Below are 19,044 nucleotides of genomic sequence, written 5' to 3'. Positions count from 1 at the left end.
TAATATAGATAAAAAATAAATAAAAGAAATATAGATATGTTATATAGTAGTTATAATCTATTTATTATTAATGTTATTATGTTATTTTATTTTTTTAGAAATCATCATCTGCAAATCCCATTAAATCTTCTATTGTTATCTTCTTTGATTCTTCTTGTTTCTTTTCAATGACTGGTGGTTGTTGTTGTTGCTGTTGTTTCTTTTGTACTTTATCTTTTTGTTTGTTTTCTTGTTGTTGTTTCTTCTTGATTGCTTCATATTCCTTTACAAGATCATCGTCATCAGCATTGATTTTACCTTTAGCCACAGTTGTTGTTGTTGTACTCTCTTTTTGTTGTTTTTTATTCTGTTTCTTTGGTTGTTGTTGTTGTTTTTGTTGCTTTGGTTTATCGTCGTCATCGTCATCTTTATTGGATTTTGCAGGTGTCGAAGTAGATGATGCAAATTTATATTGATATTGTGGTTGTTGTGTACGTGGTGCACCTTCATCGTCACTATCGGCAAACGAAACCAAGTCATCCTTTGAATTCGATGGAAGTGCAACTGGTGTCTGTTGTAACTTGACAGGTTTCTTCTTCTTGTTGTTCTCTTTCTTCTTGAGATCATCGGTAGTACTATCATCACCAGTATCCATACTCTTAATTCTATCACCAAAGCTAACAAAGTCACTCTCTTTAACTTCCTCTTTCTTTTGTTTCTTCTTTGGTTTATCTGTATTATTATTATTATTATTATCAATTTTACTAATCTTCTTTTCTTTTGTATTATTATTATTACTATTATTGATCTTCTTTTCAAACTTCTTCTTTGGTGTCACTACTTCTTGATCTTCATTACTATCTTCTTCATCTCTATTCTTTCTCTTTAAATTAATGTTGTTTTTCTTTTCGAATTTACTGCTATTATTATTATCTCTTGTTCTTATTGGTTTCTTATTTATATTGTTATCTCTTTCTTCTCTATTCTTATGATTATTATTATCTCTTTTCATTGGCTGATCTCTTACAAATGTTTTCTTTTTATTATCAATTGGTTGTTGTTGCTGTTTCTTTTTGTTATTGATCATAGTTCTCTTCTTTTGTTCTCTGTCGCTGTCACTCTCGCTATCATTGTCACTGTCACCACTATTGTCATTACTATCACTATTATCACTATTATCACTATTATCAGATTCATCTTTCTTTTGTAATTTCTTTAGTTGACAGAGTTCTATTCTTTCTTTTCTCTTTGTGATAAACTCTCTCTTCTCGGTATTCTCCTTTCTCTTCTTGTGCTTGTTGATAAGACTCTCAGAGAATGGTTTACCGTCCAAGCTATCCAATTGTGGGAACATCTCCTTCATCTTCTCCTTGTAATCCTCTAACGTTGTGATCTTGTTTCCAATTAAACTGAGACTCTTTAAACTCTTTAGCTTTGACAATGGTTCAATATCCCTATATTATTAATATTATTAATAATAAGACATTAATATTAACATAGATATCGATGATCATTTATGTTTTTTTAATCTTACTTGTATGATTGAATCAAATTATGAGATAAATCAATGATTTGAAGATTGAACAACATCATAATCTTTGGATCAATAGTAAATATCTTGTTATTTGCAACTCTAAGTTCTTTAAGCTATATAATAAGTAAATCATTGAGAATGAATTAGTTTCGTTTCGTTTCATTTTGTTTTAGTGAATAATAAATTACCTTTAGATTTGTACTAATATCAGGTAGATGTTTGATTTCATTATTTGAAATGGACAGCTTTGTAAGTTCCTTTAGGAATTTGATTCCTTGAATATGCTCTATCTGGTTGTGTGACAATACCAATGTGTTTAGACTGGTTAGATACTCCATGTTCTCGATCATTCCAATCTTATTGTTATTCAAAATCAAAGCATTCAAATTCGATAGCTTCATAACACCTTCTATTCTCTTTATATTATTATTCGAACCATTGAATACTAAAATATAATAAATAATAAAGTACAGTTAGATTTGAAATGTTACACAACAATATTATTATTATAATAACTGATTATTATTCATTATTATTATTAATTTACCTTTAAGTTTTGTCATTGCTTTAACATCAAACATACGCTCTAGTTTGTTGTGTGATACGTTTAGATGCTCAAGAGAGAGAACGTCTTTCAAACCTTGGAATGCGGTCATCTCATTCTTTGAGAGATCGATCTTCTTTAGGTCCAAACAACTGCTAAGATCACCAATAGCATCGACACCCTTCTCTGTGTAAATGATAGTTTTGACAGTAGATAGATCTGGATATGACTCAATGAGTTTATCTGCCGTCAACTTCATTTCTATATATAAAAACTTCTATTAAAAATAACTAATATATAAATTGAATTAAATAAATAAATAAAACTTAGCTTAGTTTAAACTTTCGTTCGTTTTGAATTTAAATTTTTTTTATCCTTTTTTCTTTTTTTTTTTTTTTAATCTTCCTTTTGACACAACTTTGGAAAGTCAGATGAAATATAAACTAATCATTTTTGATTGCATAATTATAATACTATCTTTGTCTACAATACAAAAATAATTAATAATAGAGTTGCAACTACAATAAATATCGTTTTATATGATAAAATAAAAGGTTTTTAGTATCTATAGAAATCTCAGATATTGATACATAAGAATAAAAACGATCGTTTGTTTTGGTAAATTAAAACAAGAAGTGAAATAATGTAAATACTATTAAAGTCATTTTTTTTAGTTTGATATAATTTTATTAATATTATTGTGCACAGAATGTATTCTGGTTAAAGTTATTGAAAATAGTTAGGTCTTGTATTTCCATAGATTTGGAGGTCGATTGAAGAGTATCGAGATTGATTGTGTACAAATAGGGTGTGTCATTTTGATTAAGTAATGCCAATATATATCCGTTTTGATCAAACATGAACTGGGCGTCTGTATATATCTGATCCTTCTTGAATATGCTTTGCATTTTGTTTGTGCCAATGTCTATCGCTATAATTTCAAAAAAGTAAGGTTGGAGGACACAAAGATAGAGAGTGGATTGATAGATAAAAACTTGTTGGACATAACCATAGCCCTCCATCTTGTATGGGTACTGTCGTTGAGTTAAGCTATTGGTCACCAATGAGTACTCACCAAAAGTTAGCTGTGTTCTTGATTCATCACTGTAAATATAGTAGGTTTGTGTGCTGCTATCATATTGTCCGAGAGCTCTATTTAAACAACTCATCTCAGTGAGACGTATATCATAACTGGTTTATTATTATGAGAGTAAGTTAGTTCAGGTAGTTATGATATGTTATTTCATTAGTAGTTGATTATTCTTACGCAGATTGATTATTCAAATTAAAGATTGATATACGTGGGATCAGATCTTCGTCACATGTTGCGGTGAATGCTTGACCACTCGAAAGATCAATTGAGTTAAATTGATAGGAAACATAAAAATTATGAGGGACTGTGAATTGAGCTTTGGTTGTTAATGTCTTGGACTTAAAGTATATTTAAATAAATATTAGTTATTGATGTTTTTGAAAAGTGTCATATGACAAAGAAGGGTTAGATCATGATTTCAACTTACTTCAATATCCAAAATAGAAATATTATAAGAACCAAAATCACTAAGTTCAAAAGTTAATATTATATAATCATCACCAGAACATTGGAACAACGAAAACACACGAAGATTTTGTTGAATAGGAAAATTATAAAGTGTTTCACCTGTGATCAAGTCTACTTGTGTAACGTTACTTTGATAGAATGTTGTCAAAGTGGTTGGAGGTGTTTGTGATGAATCTACACTGCAACTTAAAAATGAAATCAATAGCAATAGAGATGATGTTAATGATAGAGGCTGTTTTATCATTGTTGTTGTTGTTGGTAGTTGGAAAAAAACAAATAGAAAAGAATTTGAAGAAAATTTGTTTTTAATTTATTGGTGAAAAAAGATATTTTTTATCAAAAATTGGAGTTGTTTGCACTATTTGTATATGATTGATGAGGGATGAAAAATTTAATGACTTTTTTTATTTGCAAACTTTGCATTTCGGATCATAAATTTGATTTGTTTTTTCACATTTTCTAGAAAGCACTTGTTTTCATTGGATGAAATTCACAATCAAGAAATCACCTACTATCAATTTACAAAAAAAAACAAAAATTATAGTTTTACAACACCAATTTTTCAAATTCAATATTCATATTCAGGTACTAATCTGCAACAATAAGTAGGTAATTTAGTTGTTTTATTGAGATTTTAATGAAAGATTCATATAGAGTACTAAATTAGATGATTACTGAGAGAGAAAATAGATTTCTTTCTTTTAAGTTTAGATATTGAATATTAAAGTAATTTGAAGTAAATTTAGAAGTTACAATATTGAAACAACTAAATCATGTGAATAGGCAAGTTATAAATTGTTTGACCTGTGATCATATCTATTAAAAAGATACTCTAATCAAAGTAGTTGGAGGTTCTTAAAAGAATCTAAAAATAAAAATGAAATCAAAAACAATATAGATGATCAAGTTAGAAGTTGTTTTAGCCTTGTTGTTTAGTGGTTGGAAAAGAAATAGAAAGACAAACAAAACTGGAAAAAGAGATATTTTTAATGGATGATTGTTTTTTTATTTAATTATTTTAAATTGATAATCATGTCCACGTCGAAAGGTATGATTTCATCCCTCAACTTTTTTTGATTTTTTGTTTGCAAACATTGGGATCAATTTGATTTTATCTCATTTTTTATGTTTGCAATTTTTTCTTATTCATTTATGATTTCATTGGAGGACGATATCAAACAATATATCACCCCATTAACTTCCTATCAACTTGACATGTTTACAATGTTTGGAAAAAAAAACATAAACAATGTCAACATTCAATATGCAATTTCATATCTCCTGGTACACTATTTTCTATGTGAGATAGACCTTCAAAAATATAATATTTTTTATGAGATATATTTATATTTGCTTCATAGGGATATACATTGTTAATTGTTTTATCAAAATTTTTGGTTTCATCCGAAAATCTTTGATTACTGAATAGACTAATATCTATCTCCCTGTACTACGTTGCAGTTCTAGTTTAATATCTTTCTAGAAAATAAAACTAGAGGTACAATTATAGTTATCCCTCATTTTGGAAAAACTATAAATCTGATTTGATCTCTTCACTTTCAAAAATATTTCATTGCATATAATATTAAATAACAATATTTGAATAATATAATGTTTAATTTAAAATCATCTTTAATTATTCTTTGTGCAATTGTAGCAATAGGACAATCACAACTCACACCCGCAGTTTGGAGCAATGCCTACAATACTCTCATTATGAGTTATACTGCCTATTGTCCACTAACAACTATCCAGAATTGGAATTGCAATAGTTATATTTGTAATCCAAATACGGGTAATTTCTTCCAAGGATTCCAAGTTCTCAATGCTCAAGTTAATAGTATTCAAGAGACCACTTCTACAGGTTGGGCTGATATTCTTCATTATGTCGCTGTTAAAGATAATAATTGTAAGTAAATTCTAAATACTTTTATTTTTATTTTTATAAGAAACTTATTTCAATTATTATAGATTACCTTACTTTCCGTGGTTCTAATAATACCTATAACTGGTATTATGATGCTCTATCCATTTTTATTGAGGCCGACTACTCTATAAATGTACCAAATTCTAAAGTATCTCTTGGATTCTTTGATGCTTGGAACGACCTTCAACCAGCTGTTATCAACTCTTTATATCTTCTTTTGAATACCGATTGCTCCAGTAATCCATGTAATCTTCAAATTTCTGGACACAGTCTTGGAGGTGCTATCGCTAGTAAGTATAAATCTTTTTAAAGATTTGAGAATCATCAATACTAAAAGTTCTCCACCCATTTAGCTCTTGCTGCCTTATATTTTGTAGATACTTACCCAGGTCTCCATGTTACTGTAAATACATATGGATCGCCACGTGTTGGAAATGCAGAGTTTGCCAATTACTACGACAGTAGAGTTCCAAATACTCTTCGTTTTGTCAACTTTGAGGATGTAATTCCACATGTGCCATTCGAAGGCGATTTTTTCACCCATTACCAACATGTAAACGAGGAAGTTTGGGTCGACGTAACTGTGGCTGAAGGTCAATTTACAGTTCCACCATCTAACAGTATTTACAAAGTCTGTCCGACAACTGAAGATCCGTCCTGTAGTGATTCATGTTCATTCTTTGAAGGCTCTTACTGTTATTTAGACACATGGCAGCCGTTCCTTTATCATCAAAGATATTTTGGATTCAACTTGGAAACCTTCTGTAACCATTGGGACTCTGTCATTGTCACACCAGAGCCAACTCAAACACCCAATCCATTGGCCTACCCAATCATCACTCAAACTATCACCTCTCAGTGGAACAACGGTCAAGGAGTCAACTACACAACCGTCGTTGGAAGATTGAACAACAACAGTACTCAAGATATTGTTGATCCAGTATTTGTCACCACACCCAATATTCTTCCAATTGGTATCTTTGGAATGAAAACAACCACTGTCAATGGAACTATCAATTGGAGAATCTCACCAGCTGGAAGTTACGCAACAACAATGCTCCATAATTCCTTCATTGATTTCTCATATACAATCAATTCCAATCAGATGTTGTCTTTTACTAGAATTAAATAAACATTATTATAATACTTGTGTTTGTGATATCACACCAGTAACATCTCGTATTTTTTATTAATTTTCTATTTTAAATCTTTACTTACTTGATGTTGTATTGTTTAAAAAAAACACAACAGTTTTGTCGTGTTGGTGTAGTTATTTATTCATCTACAGGCTGTATCTTTAGTCGTGTGGATGACGATGTACTATTGTTACTAAGCAGCTCGATCAACTCTGCAATGATATCGATTTCTCTAATCAGCAGAAACACTCTGAATTTATAGTACAATTAGAATCCTCATTAACCACACATTAATTTTTCAAATTTTAATTTTTACATGAAAAATACAAACCTTCCAATTTTGAAAATTGTGATATTGATCATTGTGCAAATTTGGTGCGCAACCTTTTTTTGCCAAAATAGATTTTTTTTTGTTGATCATTTCTTTTTATTACTACTATTAGAATATGCAATGAATTAATAGTTAATAAATTTATTTAAATAAGAAAAGTCAATAAACAATAATTTTATATTAGATAATTTATATAGATTTTATTATTGGGTAAATATCTTGTAAAAAATATTCAATTGTGAATGGTTCTACTCTTAAAAACTCATTTCTCTTTCTTTCTTTACTGATTTGTATACCTGTGGAATTAAGAATATTATTTAAATCATAATTATTTGTACCTTCACATGCTACTTCTATCGCAGTCACCTTTCTTTTTCTTGTATTAGATTGTTCAGTACCTTCTATTATTTCACCTTTATAGTATTTTTTTGTTGTTTTATCAAACACCAAAACATCCAATCTATCTTTTATGTTATTGACTGTGAACTCTTTATCCTCATCTATTGTTACTAAGTTGTGACCTATTAATGTTTCTAAACCTTCATTTCCTTTCTTAAACTTAATAGTATAACACCATTCGTTGTTTTCGTTGCTGTATTCAATGCTTTTGACAGTAGCAGGCCACCATGTCCCAAAGTCTCTTCCATTGACCGCTTTTCCATAAACACTCTCACCTACAGAGAAGGCAGGAATAGGCAAAAGATTTTCGTTAATTAATGGTTGTTGGTTCGCGAAAGTTGAAACTCTAGTTGTAGCAGTAGTAGTAGCAGTAGTAGTAGTAGTAGTAGCAGCAGCAGCAGTTGTAGTAACAGAGGCAGTGGTAGTGGTAGCAACCGCATTGGTAATGCTTGGATCATTCATTAGGTTTGGCTCATCAGAATATCCATTGTCATTTCCATTTTCATGGTCATCATCTTGGTCTTCAAATCCAAGAAAACCATCGCCAACAACCTCACCATCATCAGAGGCAACAGATCCGTTACGGATCCTAGCCATCATCATCATCAAATGATGAGCTACATCTTCGTCGTCATCTCCTTCACTTCTATACCGATCAGATGAATGGATTGACCCATCGTCATTCCCTAGATCTTCATTAACTTGCTGGGTATTGGTAGTGACCACTCTAGTGGTACTGGTAACCGCGGTTGAAATGTTTTGTGGCACTTGGCTGCCTACCGGAAACTCTCTGTTAAACGCCAACTTTAGTAGATCTTTAAGACTGGTGTACGAACGCTTTCCCTCTTCTCTCGATAGAAACTGAACATTCTCCAATGTTTCTGTATTATCATAAAGGTAATGAACATACTAAAGAGAATATTTGTTATTTAAATAATATTAACTTACCCTGTTGCACTTTCTTTACTTTTGCTAATGAATAATTCCTCGATAGTTTAAAGGTTTGGCGCAGATGAGACCACCAGCCATCTGGAATCAGTAACTCATCTTTCAATTGTGCCAGCTTTGCAATTGGAATATCATCTCTTGCGTTTCGCATTTTCTCTAACTCAATACATGGTAAGCATCCAGATGAAATACCACAATTAGAATGGTATTTTTTTCTTTTCTCATGTTTTGACAAATTTGATACACTATATTTCTTTCCACTGGTACAGCTGCGATGTCTACAAACTGATACTTTGGTTGTTGCCGTGTTGGAACAGTAATCACAAGATTGTTGGCAGGGTTGCTTGTGTTCTTTCTTATAATGTCTTGATCTACTGGAAGAGTGGTTATATTGGAGTCCACAATTAGCATGCACACACACTACTACACCTATCAATAATAAGTATATAAAAATTTTTATATATCTATAATATAATTTATAGAGAATCATTTTCTATTTATTATTTATAAATATTATTAAAATATATTAAAAAAATAGCTAAAAAAGCTAAAAGTACGAATTTCACTGTGGAGAGAGGTCACTATACGCTCTCTTTTGTGATTAGCTTTTATTTTTATTTTTTTTTTTTTTTTTTTTGGTGGGTTTAATGTGTGATTGTTATTTAATTTGAATTTTTTTTTATTTTTCCGGGATGCTAAAAGTACGAGTTAATCAGAGTGTAATTATCATTGTTGTGTAGGTCGATGGCAACTGTCCAAATCCGTTTCTCTCCACTGTACTTTCACTAAATTGTAAAACTTCAATCGATTTAACTCTAATATCTTAAAATATTTGATAAACTGTTCGACCCAAGAGAAAGGAAATATAAAAAATTAAAAATGAAAATAGTTTTTTGAACTTCATGATTTTATTAAAAAAAAATATATGTTTTTTTTTAAGTATTCTTATTGTTAATAATAAGATGACGAATCATTGTTCACAACACAATAAACCACATGAATTTATTTGTTATGATTGCAATAAGTTTATGTGTTCAAGATGTATAATCACTCACCAACAATAAAAACTCAGATCATGTTAAACAATGTGATCATATCGATGATATTAGAAAATCTTTAATTAATTTAGATTTGTCTGAATTAAATGTCAATAATAATAATAAAGTGGTTGATGATGATAATACAGAAGAGAGTAAATTTAACATAAATGCTAAAATCATACTCGATTCGTTGTGGAGTAAAATGAAATCATCAACATCAGAGTATGACTCAATACCAACAACAGAGAATGAGATAAAACAATTTTTCTCGCAATTACATCAATATCTAATCGTTGAAGAACATAAACTAAAGAAATCAATGAACAGAAAGATAGTAATAAAACAATTGGATAATAGTATTAAATTTTAATTAGAAAAAGATAACATAAATGACAATACTACTAGTACAAGTAACATTCAATCATCAGCATTACCAGATACAACAGACATGTAAGTTATATAGATTGATGTTCATAGTAATCTGTATAACTAGAGTTATAGATAAATAGATAAATATATATATAGATAGTTATAGATAATGATAATTTAGATAAAGATAGATGTATTAGATAAATAAAGTGTAGAATACAAGTTAGTTGGGAGTACTCTTAAAGAAATAGTTTGTTTTTTTTTTGCAATTTTGTTATTTTATTTATTTTATTTTATTTTTAATTTTTTTGTTTTTTAGTTCGTTCATGATAAAAGATAAATTATGTTGATTTAAATTTATAAAGATTATATTAAATGGATAATAATAATTCAAATTCAGATAATGAAGGTGAAGGTTCAAACAAAATATATTTTTTTGAAAATGATACATTAAAATATCATTATTTCAACAAAGATTCAATTGTGATACCTGATTTCACTGATCATGAATATGATAAAACATTTAACTCTAATAATCAAATTATTTATTATGAGAATAAATTAGTCTTTGATGGTAGTTATAAATTTAACTACAAACTATCAGAAAACAATATTTTATTATTTAATTCAACTTTTAACTATTACTATTTTACACCATATGTTAAAATTTGTGACAACCTTGATAATATTACAAGTAACAACAATAATAACAACAATAATAATAGTAGTAATAATGAAAATAATAACAATAATAACAATAGAAACAATAATAATAACACTCAAGTTAAATTAAAAACAATTCATATCCTAAATCGAGCACCAACAAATAATATTTGCTTAAATTTAGATCATATAATAAATCCTATCCCTCAAGACCATTTTTATTATTTCAATGCTGTTTATTCTAGATATTTTAAATGTAAATAATATAAAATCCGATAAAGATAATATATAATTAACACAAATTATTTAGATACATCAAAAACCACAATTGAGGATCAACTCAATCCTCAAATTTCATACCCGGATCATTTACCTTTTATGAAATATATTTCATTTTCACAAATAGAATCAATAACCGAATCTTATTTTAAAATAGTAGGTGTATTGTTTGTTTTTAAAATAATTATTATTAAAATAAAATTTTCAGAAAATTCCAGAGTCGTTGATAAAATCAACCAATTTTAATGGAAATTCATTGTTTTATATAGATATCCTGGAGTTGGTAACAATCATTCTCAACAGCAAGGAAGATTATAACACTTTGGGTCTTGATGAATATAACAACTTCTTAGTAATCGACCTATACCATGATGGATTTAAATTTGAAGAAACAAAATCTGCCTTGGGTGTATACATATGTTTGTATACACCTCAACTACAATATTCCAAAAAAAGTAGATATAGGTAAATCTCTTTGAAAAAACACTTTGTTTACAAGTTTGTTTTATTAAAAATATATTCATTTTTATTAATTTTTTTTAGGTTCCTCATTACAGTGATTGAAAAAAGAATGGATTCTTTAACGAACCAAAAGTTGGTACTACGCACTATAAATTATTTATTCAAAGATATAGTCGAAAAGATTATATCCAACACACCAATAGTTGCGTACAATCAAACCAAGATTTTTATTCAAATTGGGGTAAATACTGGTGATTCACTTGGTCTTCATGATAGTATTGGAATGCGTGCTCCCACGCAAAAAAATGCATGCCTGAAATGTGGATGTTTGTTTAATGAGAGACATGCCACATGCATCCCAAGGGTCATAACCAGTACAGTCAACACTTTCCCAGTTACATATGTTTCAATTGTAAGTAGTAGTGTTAAAACACCAGAGAGAGCCTTGACCTTAGTTCAGAATTCTCAACATGACCAATATGCTCTGTTCTGTGAGGATGACACTGATCAAATTGATAGTGTTCCCAAGTGGAGTAAGTATTTTTAGTTTATATTTTGTAATATTATTTATTTATCTGTTTTTAATTAATTTATATATATATTAGCTGTTTTCTTAAACCGAAAGATGAACATTTTCCTTCAATCTGCCACAGATCCGATTCATCTGTTATACCTAGGTATTATGAAAACATTGGTAAAAAAGTATGAAAGAATTAAAAAAGAGTGAAATATATTTATGTATATTAATTAAAACATTTTTTTAGTCTATTATCATTGTTTAATGTTGAACAAAGAGATCAACTTCATTTGATCTTTCAAACACACCCAACAGTTGAGGGTAAGAATTTGAAGAAGGCAATCTCCAAAAATAAATCATTAAAAGCATACGAACAAAAGATATTAGTTTTGACCTTGTCGAAGGGAATCATGCTATCTTTTCGCCCAATAGTTAAAGGATTTATATCAACAAAAAAATTGATTCTATTTATTGTATGTACTAGCTGTATTTAAAAATGTTTAATTATTTTAATTTACAATCATTTTACTTTAATATAATGTTTTAGGATTTGTTCGATATAATTATATCATTTCAGACTATCTGCATGTATATCAATTCGAAGATGTTGGATAATCAAAATGAAATATTAGAGTTGGCCAAACTAATCAAAGACCACCAAGATAGTTACTATCGATGGTTTGTTTCATACAAAGAACATTTGAAATCTAATTCGAACAACAATAATGCCAACACCAATACCAACGAAGTCAACAACAATACCAACGATGATAACAGTGGCGATGATAACAGTGGCGATGAAAACAATGGCGATGATAACAATACCATTATCAGCGAAGAAGAAAAAGAGAAGAAACGTCTAGAAAAACTTTATGGCAATGTTTTCCCCAATCATCATTTACTCTCACATTTAATTGAGGATATACAACTCTTTGGTCATCCTAACAAATCAAGTATAATCAATGTTAATCCAATGGAAGGCCTACACCAAGTTTTTACAAACAAAGAAGAGGTAATTATAAATACATAACTTAATTTTACGAAAATACTTATCATCACTGTCAATGTGTACAATTAAAATTATAGGGCATTTCTAATGGAGTTAGTAGAGAAAAAACTTTTTTGAGTTTTACAGTGAAAAAGAAGAATTTGGAATTAAATTCTAAAAGTCATAGCGATAAATACGATGGTTGTATAGTTGTTTTGGAATATATATCAAATCAAAAATTGTTTGAAAAGAAAGTTTTTGAATTTCCAACAGACTTCATTGCTTTGGTGATTGGGAATGGTGGTGGTGTGAGATCTATTAAGAATATTCGGGAAGCTAAATCTATTCACATTGACAATATGGTTTTTAAGGGTGTGACAGACTTTAATGAACATTTACAAAGTGCAGATAACAATTCAGAAGACGGAATAGACTGTAGCTACCACAACAACCCACACCGAGAAGCTAACAATGGTCCGATTGAATATGGTAATATTAAAAAGATTTATATCTTTGAATATGAAAATCACCCCACAGAGATATTTTTAGAGGTAATAAATGAAACAATATATTTAAATAATAAATATTATATTAACAAAAATAATCTTTAATTACAATAGATATTACCATACAAAGCTATTAATACAGACTCTGTAGAATTTCTATCCAAGTGTAATATTCAATTTGATCATCGAATAGATATAAATACAGATGAGTTGAAATATAGATTACAAATCAATATTTTAAAGTATTTGAAATTGTATTGTAAATCAAACACAACTAAATATGTTAATGCTCAAGACATTAGAAATAGAGTTTATATTTGGGAAACTGGAGATAAATACATGATTATTGACAATAAGAACGAAATAGAAACAAATTGAATTGGAGAAAACATGAACATCGTCACCCTCGATTCCACCCTTATCAACACAAAAGGTATCGCCAACCACCACAATAGCAGCATCAACCACCTTGCCAATCACCAAACAATCAACAACAACAACAGCAACCACACCGTAGCAGCAGTGCCACTTCCATGCTTATAGTGGTACCATTACCATTGTAGTCATAAATAAAAAAAAATATAATTATTCAAAAGCTTTTTATTTGTTAAACATTACAAGTAGCTTTATCCACAATACAATATAATAATTTATTAAATACTACAATTGTTGTGTGTTTTTAGCAAATATAATGAATTTTTATTGATTATAATAACTATAGCTATTATTAAATTGATTTGAGTATTTTGGGCATAGGGTGAGCATAATCATGATTTGACTTTTGTTATTTCTTTGTGACAGATATTATAAAATCTAAAATCTATCTATTTTAGATTCAAACAGAAAACTAATGTTTGAATATGGAACAGACAGACATGAATGTGGACAACGAATTGATCAACTATCGATGCATAAAGAAATACTAAAACGAATGAAGTACGAATTAGAACAAGCTGACTCTAAGATGTCATCTAGCGATTCGATATTGTTACTATGCTATTAAGGTTACTAATCTGTGGTTGTTGGTGATCGTTTTCCAAATGCTTTCTTTCTCTTGTAATAGAGCTATCACTACGATTGTTTCGTAGTTGTCATGGGCACCACACAAATCAGTGTGTGAAAAAAGTTTTTCACTTTTGAAACGTGCATTTTGATCATAGTAAAAATTTAAGGTGTGCTAGTGTGGTTATCATTTTTTTACAATGTTGTCGAGATTTTTACCACATTAATTTTAAAAATTTATTTTGATGACTCGAACCAAAAAAAAAAAAAAAAATGATCATTTCAAACAATAGTTATTTAATAATATTTAAGATTTAATTTAAGATAGTCAATTAATAGTTATTTATTATCGATTTGCAGATTTGATAGCAATATCAAACAATAGTTATTTAATTTGAGATAGTCAACAGTAACAATAACAATAACAGTAACAATAACTTCACTTATAGCAATAACAATATTAATTATAATAATAATAATAATAACAATAATAACAATAATCTATAACAATAGTTTTTTTAATTTAAATGAATCCATTTATTAGTTATTTGGAGAGTCAAGATATGGAGATCGAATATCTTTCTCAGCAGATATTGCTACTAAACCAACAAACACTACAAATGCGACCAACGAACCAACAACAACAATATCAACATCAACAGCAGCAACAACTCAAATTACAGCAACTACAACCACAGAACAACAACGATCGTTCGAACTTCTGAAATACAACAAAGACAAACAACACAAAGAGAGAGAAGAATAATCGATCATCTGATGTTCGCCCATCGTTATTCCAAAATGGACAAAAAAGTCTTTGCTAAATCAAATAGTATGTCATTCCAGTGTATATTTAATTGATGTTTAGAATGTGAACTAACAAAAAAAAAAAATAGATGGTGTCGATATAGCACTTGGTGGGAAGCTACAATAACAAACATTGTATAGTATAATCAATAATTCATTTGAAAACAGTATCAAATTCAAACAAGGTGGTGAAAAGATACAAAAGACAAATGAAACTGACATTGTAGAGATCGATGATGCATTGACGATCTTTTGCAATAGTAGATTCAACTATGAGACATGTCTATGAATGCAATATTGGTATGTTTACATTTAAAAGCTTTATCTTCTGAATAAATACTAATATAGTAATTATGATTAACAAAAAAATAAATATTCTCATTTATAATATAGATTATCTATAAAATCGTTGCAAGCTCGGTACCTCTTTTTAAAGTTATTTAACATTTTTTTTTCTCATTAAAAAATAAATTGTCGTAACAACTACGAATTTAATGTGTAAAAAAGGGCATAACGAATCCCATTCGTAGTATGCTTTTTCATACAAATTTTTTTTTTTTTGCATTTATTGAGTTGAATACTATGTAAAAACTTCGTAACAACTACGAAAAAATTGTAGTGTTGCTCGATCATGATTGTAAGTAAAGTTACACATTTTAAAGATGTTGATAGATATATAGAGTCAACTTGTTCTAACTCGTACTTTCTTTTTAGTATCTCTTTATGCATCGGTAGTTGCTCATTTCGTTGTCCACATTCATGTCTGTTCCATATTCAAACATTAGTTTGAATCTATCCAATTTAGCGACGTCAAGGATTTGCAGAGAGCGAGAGATAGAGATGCCAAAAGTAAAGATCGATCAATCAACGAATAAATAAACTTAATTCTCACAATTGTCTTAAATCGAAATGATATCTTTTTATTTACTATTCAATCTTTGTTATTTCTTTACAACATTGTTGTTTTAAACAAATCGGTGGATTGAAACAAACTAATATTCTTCAAATTAAATATACAACTTTTATTACAGTTTAGTATGATGTTTATGATGATGATATTACAATTTTATTTGATTAACTATTTCAAATTGGTGTTGGTGGTTGTTCATCAATAATTATCTTTTTGTTTTGTTCCTCTACCAGCTTTGCATATTCACCTTTGAGATTGAGCAGTTGGAAATGATCGCCACGCTCTATAATCGTACCGTTCTTCAATACCAATATCTCATCGCAGTGCATAATAGTCGAGAGTCGATGTGCGATGATCAGTGTGGTTCTACCCTTGGAGATGTCATTCAATGACTTTTGAATATTCTTTTCGGTTTTGGAATCGAGAGCACTCGTTGCTTCGTCGAGAATCAAAATCGGTGGATTCTTTAGTATGGTTCGCGCGATGGCAACACGCTGTTTCTCACCACCGGAAAGTCGGAGTCCACGCTCACCAACGATAGTTCCGAATCCCTCTGGTGAGTTGTTGATAAACTGAAGGATTTGAGCGCGTTCCGCAGCGTCGATGAGATCTTCATCGGAGCAGTCACGCTTACCGAATCCAATGTTGAAAGCGATCGTGTCGTTGAAGAGAACGGTGTCTTGTGGAACGACACCGATGGCGCCACGCAGCGACACCTGTGTCACCGAACGGATATCTTGTTGGCCAACCAAGATCTCACCTTCGTTGACATCGTAGAATCGACAGAGCAGACGGAATATAGTTGATTTACCACCGCCGGTCTCTCCGACGATCGCCACCGACTTGCCGGCTGGCACCTTGAAAGAAACGTTATCCAAGATCTTATTACCGTTTTTATAGGAGAATGAAACATTGTTGAATTCAATCGATGGCAGTTCATTGTCTGCCGTTGTGTAGGAGAGTGGCACGGCATTAGGTGCATCGTCTACCTCTGGTTTTGTATTCAATAAATCCATTAGATTCTCCATGTCTGTGAATGCTTGAATAATCATACGATAGCTTGTTCCCAGCCAAGACAGTGGTTGGAACATCTGAGCGATATAGGTGTTTATCGCAATGATATCTCCAACTGTGAAACCACCCAACGACGCCATATAAGTGGCATATAGCAGTCCCAATGTGGATCCAATGATAATGATAGTAGATTGACCGGTATTGAGCGCGACATACGTCGATTTCGCCTGTACGTTGATCTGGTGGAATTGCTTCAGTGCCTCCTCGTAACGCGAACGTTCGTACGCCTCGGAAGTAAAGTATTTTATCGTCTCAAAGTTCTGTAGAGTATCCATTCGGATGTCTGACGCCTCACGTTCCTTCTTGTTGGCGAGTCGACGGAATTGATTACGATACTCTGTGACCGACAGTGTAAAGAGAACGTAGGCAATACAACACGTTAGATTTATCATTGAAAAGTAGAAGCCATATGAGAACAAAAGGAAGAGTGTCACTGTGAACAGCTCTAATATCGTAGGGAATATATTGAAGAGTAGCAACGACAGCAGTGTAACTATACTATCGGTACCACGCTCCACAATCTTTATCAATCCGCCGCTCCGTTTACTCAAGTGGAAAGACAGCGACAACTTATGCATATGATCGAACGTCTCCAGTGAAACCACCCGAATCGCACCATTACTAACCTCTTGAAACACGAGATCTCGCATATCGAATATACTCTTTTGAATGACAGCTAACAAACCGAACCACAGTATCAACTTTACCGGTACTTGGTCGGGTAACGAATTTATAATTTTCTAAACAAATGAAAGGTGTTAGATATTGATTGATCAAATAAAACAACAGTTGTTTTTTTTTGTTTTGTTAATGAACAACTTACTGTAAATACTTGTGGTACATATAGATTGATTGCTTTCGAAATAAATATAATTGAAACTGATATTACAACTCTTACTTTTGCAGAGAATGTATTCTTTGTCCAATAGTAAGGGAATAGTGCTTTTATCATTACCCAAGCAGTGAGGAATGACGGTCTTTTAAGATTTAGTTCTTCTGCGGTCGGTGCAGCAAGTGACACACTCAACTTTGCAAGTGGTACCTTATATTTCTTCTTTCCATTGTCATTATCTCCTTCACCTTCAGCTTTCTCTAAAAGTAATCCTTTCTCTAGATCTATTTGATTCTCTGATTGTTTAACAGATCTCATAGACACACCACCACCAAACCTCGCCATATTTTTGCTTTTTTACTGTTTATTAATTTACTATCTATTTTTTGCAAAATAATTATATTTTAGACAAATTAACAAAAGCAAATTAAATTAAAAATAAATTAAATAATAAAAATGTAATGTAAATAAAAATCTTTTTCTTTTTTTATAGAAAAACAAAAAAAAAAATAAAACTTAATTCTTTTTTTTATAAAAAATATAAATGTAAATGTAAATGGTGGTCTGAACTTCTTTAATGTTCCAACACACTCACAAATCTTTGTTACTAATTTTTGTTTTTGTGTTTGTGACAATTAATTGATTTAAACAAAACTAAATAATTAGTGTTTGATCTGTTTCGAAAGTAAACAATTTAAATGTTCTTAAAATTGTGACATGTGCACCAAATAATTGGAAAACTTCTGTTCCAAAGAATGAAAAATTAATTAAATCCCAAAAAAGTAAAAATTTCATTTTCAAATTTTCAAAAATAGAATATTTTGCGAACAACAAATAATTATCTGTTACTGAAAATGAATTGATTAATTTCCGTCAATCTAAAACTCGTCTTCCATTTTAAGATTCCATTCTAAACATTAAACTTATATAAGTGCTGTTAAACTATCGATCATTTTAGAATTAGGTTTTTTATATTTATTTAATTATTATTTTTTTGTAAAAGTATGTTTAATTTGTCAGAAATCTACAAATTTCACCTTAAATTTCATATAAATTACAAAATAAACTAAAAATAAATTAAATATAAATAAATTGTAATTACAAAAATTAAAATAATAATAAACATTTTGAAAAAAAGAATATTAATAAATCTTAAAGTTATTATTAAAAAACAATTAAATGGGTTTTTTAAATATCCCATTTTAATTTTTTTTGATTATCATGATATTAATGAAA

At 29.9% G+C, this 19,044-nt stretch overlaps 6 protein-coding genes across 6 annotated transcripts; 3 read left to right on the top strand and 3 right to left on the bottom strand.

Moving 5' to 3' along the window:
• Positions 1–94: 94 nt before the first annotated feature.
• Positions 95–3,862, bottom strand: PPL_00163 (uncharacterized protein; the record flags this gene model as incomplete). The annotated part of the gene is made up of 7 exons (XM_020571202.1): positions 95–1,433; positions 1,514–1,626; positions 1,702–1,958; positions 2,061–2,318; positions 2,959–3,248; positions 3,325–3,488; positions 3,578–3,862. 7 exons carry the CDS (start codon positions 3,860–3,862, stop codon positions 95–97), a joined length of 2,706 nt encoding a protein of 901 aa, XP_020438476.1.
• A 1,367-nt stretch (positions 3,863–5,229) lies between these two features.
• PPL_00162 (uncharacterized protein) lies at positions 5,230–6,677 on the top strand (the record flags this gene model as incomplete). Its single annotated transcript, XM_020571201.1, has 3 exons — positions 5,230–5,527; positions 5,590–5,835; positions 5,923–6,677. 3 exons carry the CDS (start codon positions 5,230–5,232, stop codon positions 6,675–6,677), a joined length of 1,299 nt encoding a protein of 432 aa, XP_020438475.1.
• Positions 6,678–7,201: 524 nt separating this feature from the next.
• PPL_00161 (uncharacterized protein) lies at positions 7,202–8,510 on the bottom strand (the record flags this gene model as incomplete). Its single annotated transcript, XM_020571200.1, has 2 exons — positions 7,202–8,292; positions 8,360–8,510. 2 exons carry the CDS (start codon positions 8,508–8,510, stop codon positions 7,202–7,204), a joined length of 1,242 nt encoding a protein of 413 aa, XP_020438474.1.
• Positions 8,511–9,321: 811 nt separating this feature from the next.
• On the top strand, positions 9,322–9,928 carry PPL_00160 (uncharacterized protein; the record flags this gene model as incomplete). Its single annotated transcript, XM_020571199.1, has 4 exons — positions 9,322–9,400; positions 9,489–9,755; positions 9,780–9,849; positions 9,925–9,928. The coding sequence occupies 4 exons, from the start codon at positions 9,322–9,324 to the stop codon at positions 9,926–9,928; spliced, it is 420 nt and encodes a 139-aa protein (XP_020438473.1).
• A 215-nt stretch (positions 9,929–10,143) lies between these two features.
• PPL_00159 (uncharacterized protein) lies at positions 10,144–13,561 on the top strand (the record flags this gene model as incomplete). Its single annotated transcript, XM_020571198.1, has 11 exons — positions 10,144–10,551; positions 10,919–11,175; positions 11,254–11,304; positions 11,340–11,413; positions 11,553–11,705; positions 11,778–11,874; positions 11,937–12,162; positions 12,294–12,701; positions 12,776–12,985; positions 13,049–13,228; positions 13,298–13,561. The coding sequence occupies 11 exons, from the start codon at positions 10,144–10,146 to the stop codon at positions 13,559–13,561; spliced, it is 2,328 nt and encodes a 775-aa protein (XP_020438472.1).
• A 2,514-nt stretch (positions 13,562–16,075) lies between these two features.
• Positions 16,076–18,153, bottom strand: abcB6 (ABCB family ABC transporter ATP-binding protein/permease; the record flags this gene model as incomplete). Its single annotated transcript, XM_020571197.1, has 2 exons — positions 16,076–17,716; positions 17,800–18,153. The coding sequence occupies 2 exons, from the start codon at positions 18,151–18,153 to the stop codon at positions 16,076–16,078; spliced, it is 1,995 nt and encodes a 664-aa protein (XP_020438471.1).
• Between the last annotated feature and the right edge of the window lie 891 nt (positions 18,154–19,044).

The sequence above is a fragment of the Heterostelium album genome (assembly GCF_000004825.1).
Source record: "Heterostelium album PN500 unplaced genomic scaffold PPL_scaffold1, whole genome shotgun sequence".
NCBI lineage: Eukaryota > Evosea > Eumycetozoa > Acytosteliales > Acytosteliaceae > Heterostelium > Heterostelium album.
The sequence above is the reverse complement of the archived record's forward strand: the minus strand, read 5'-3'. Positions and strand labels throughout refer to the sequence as shown.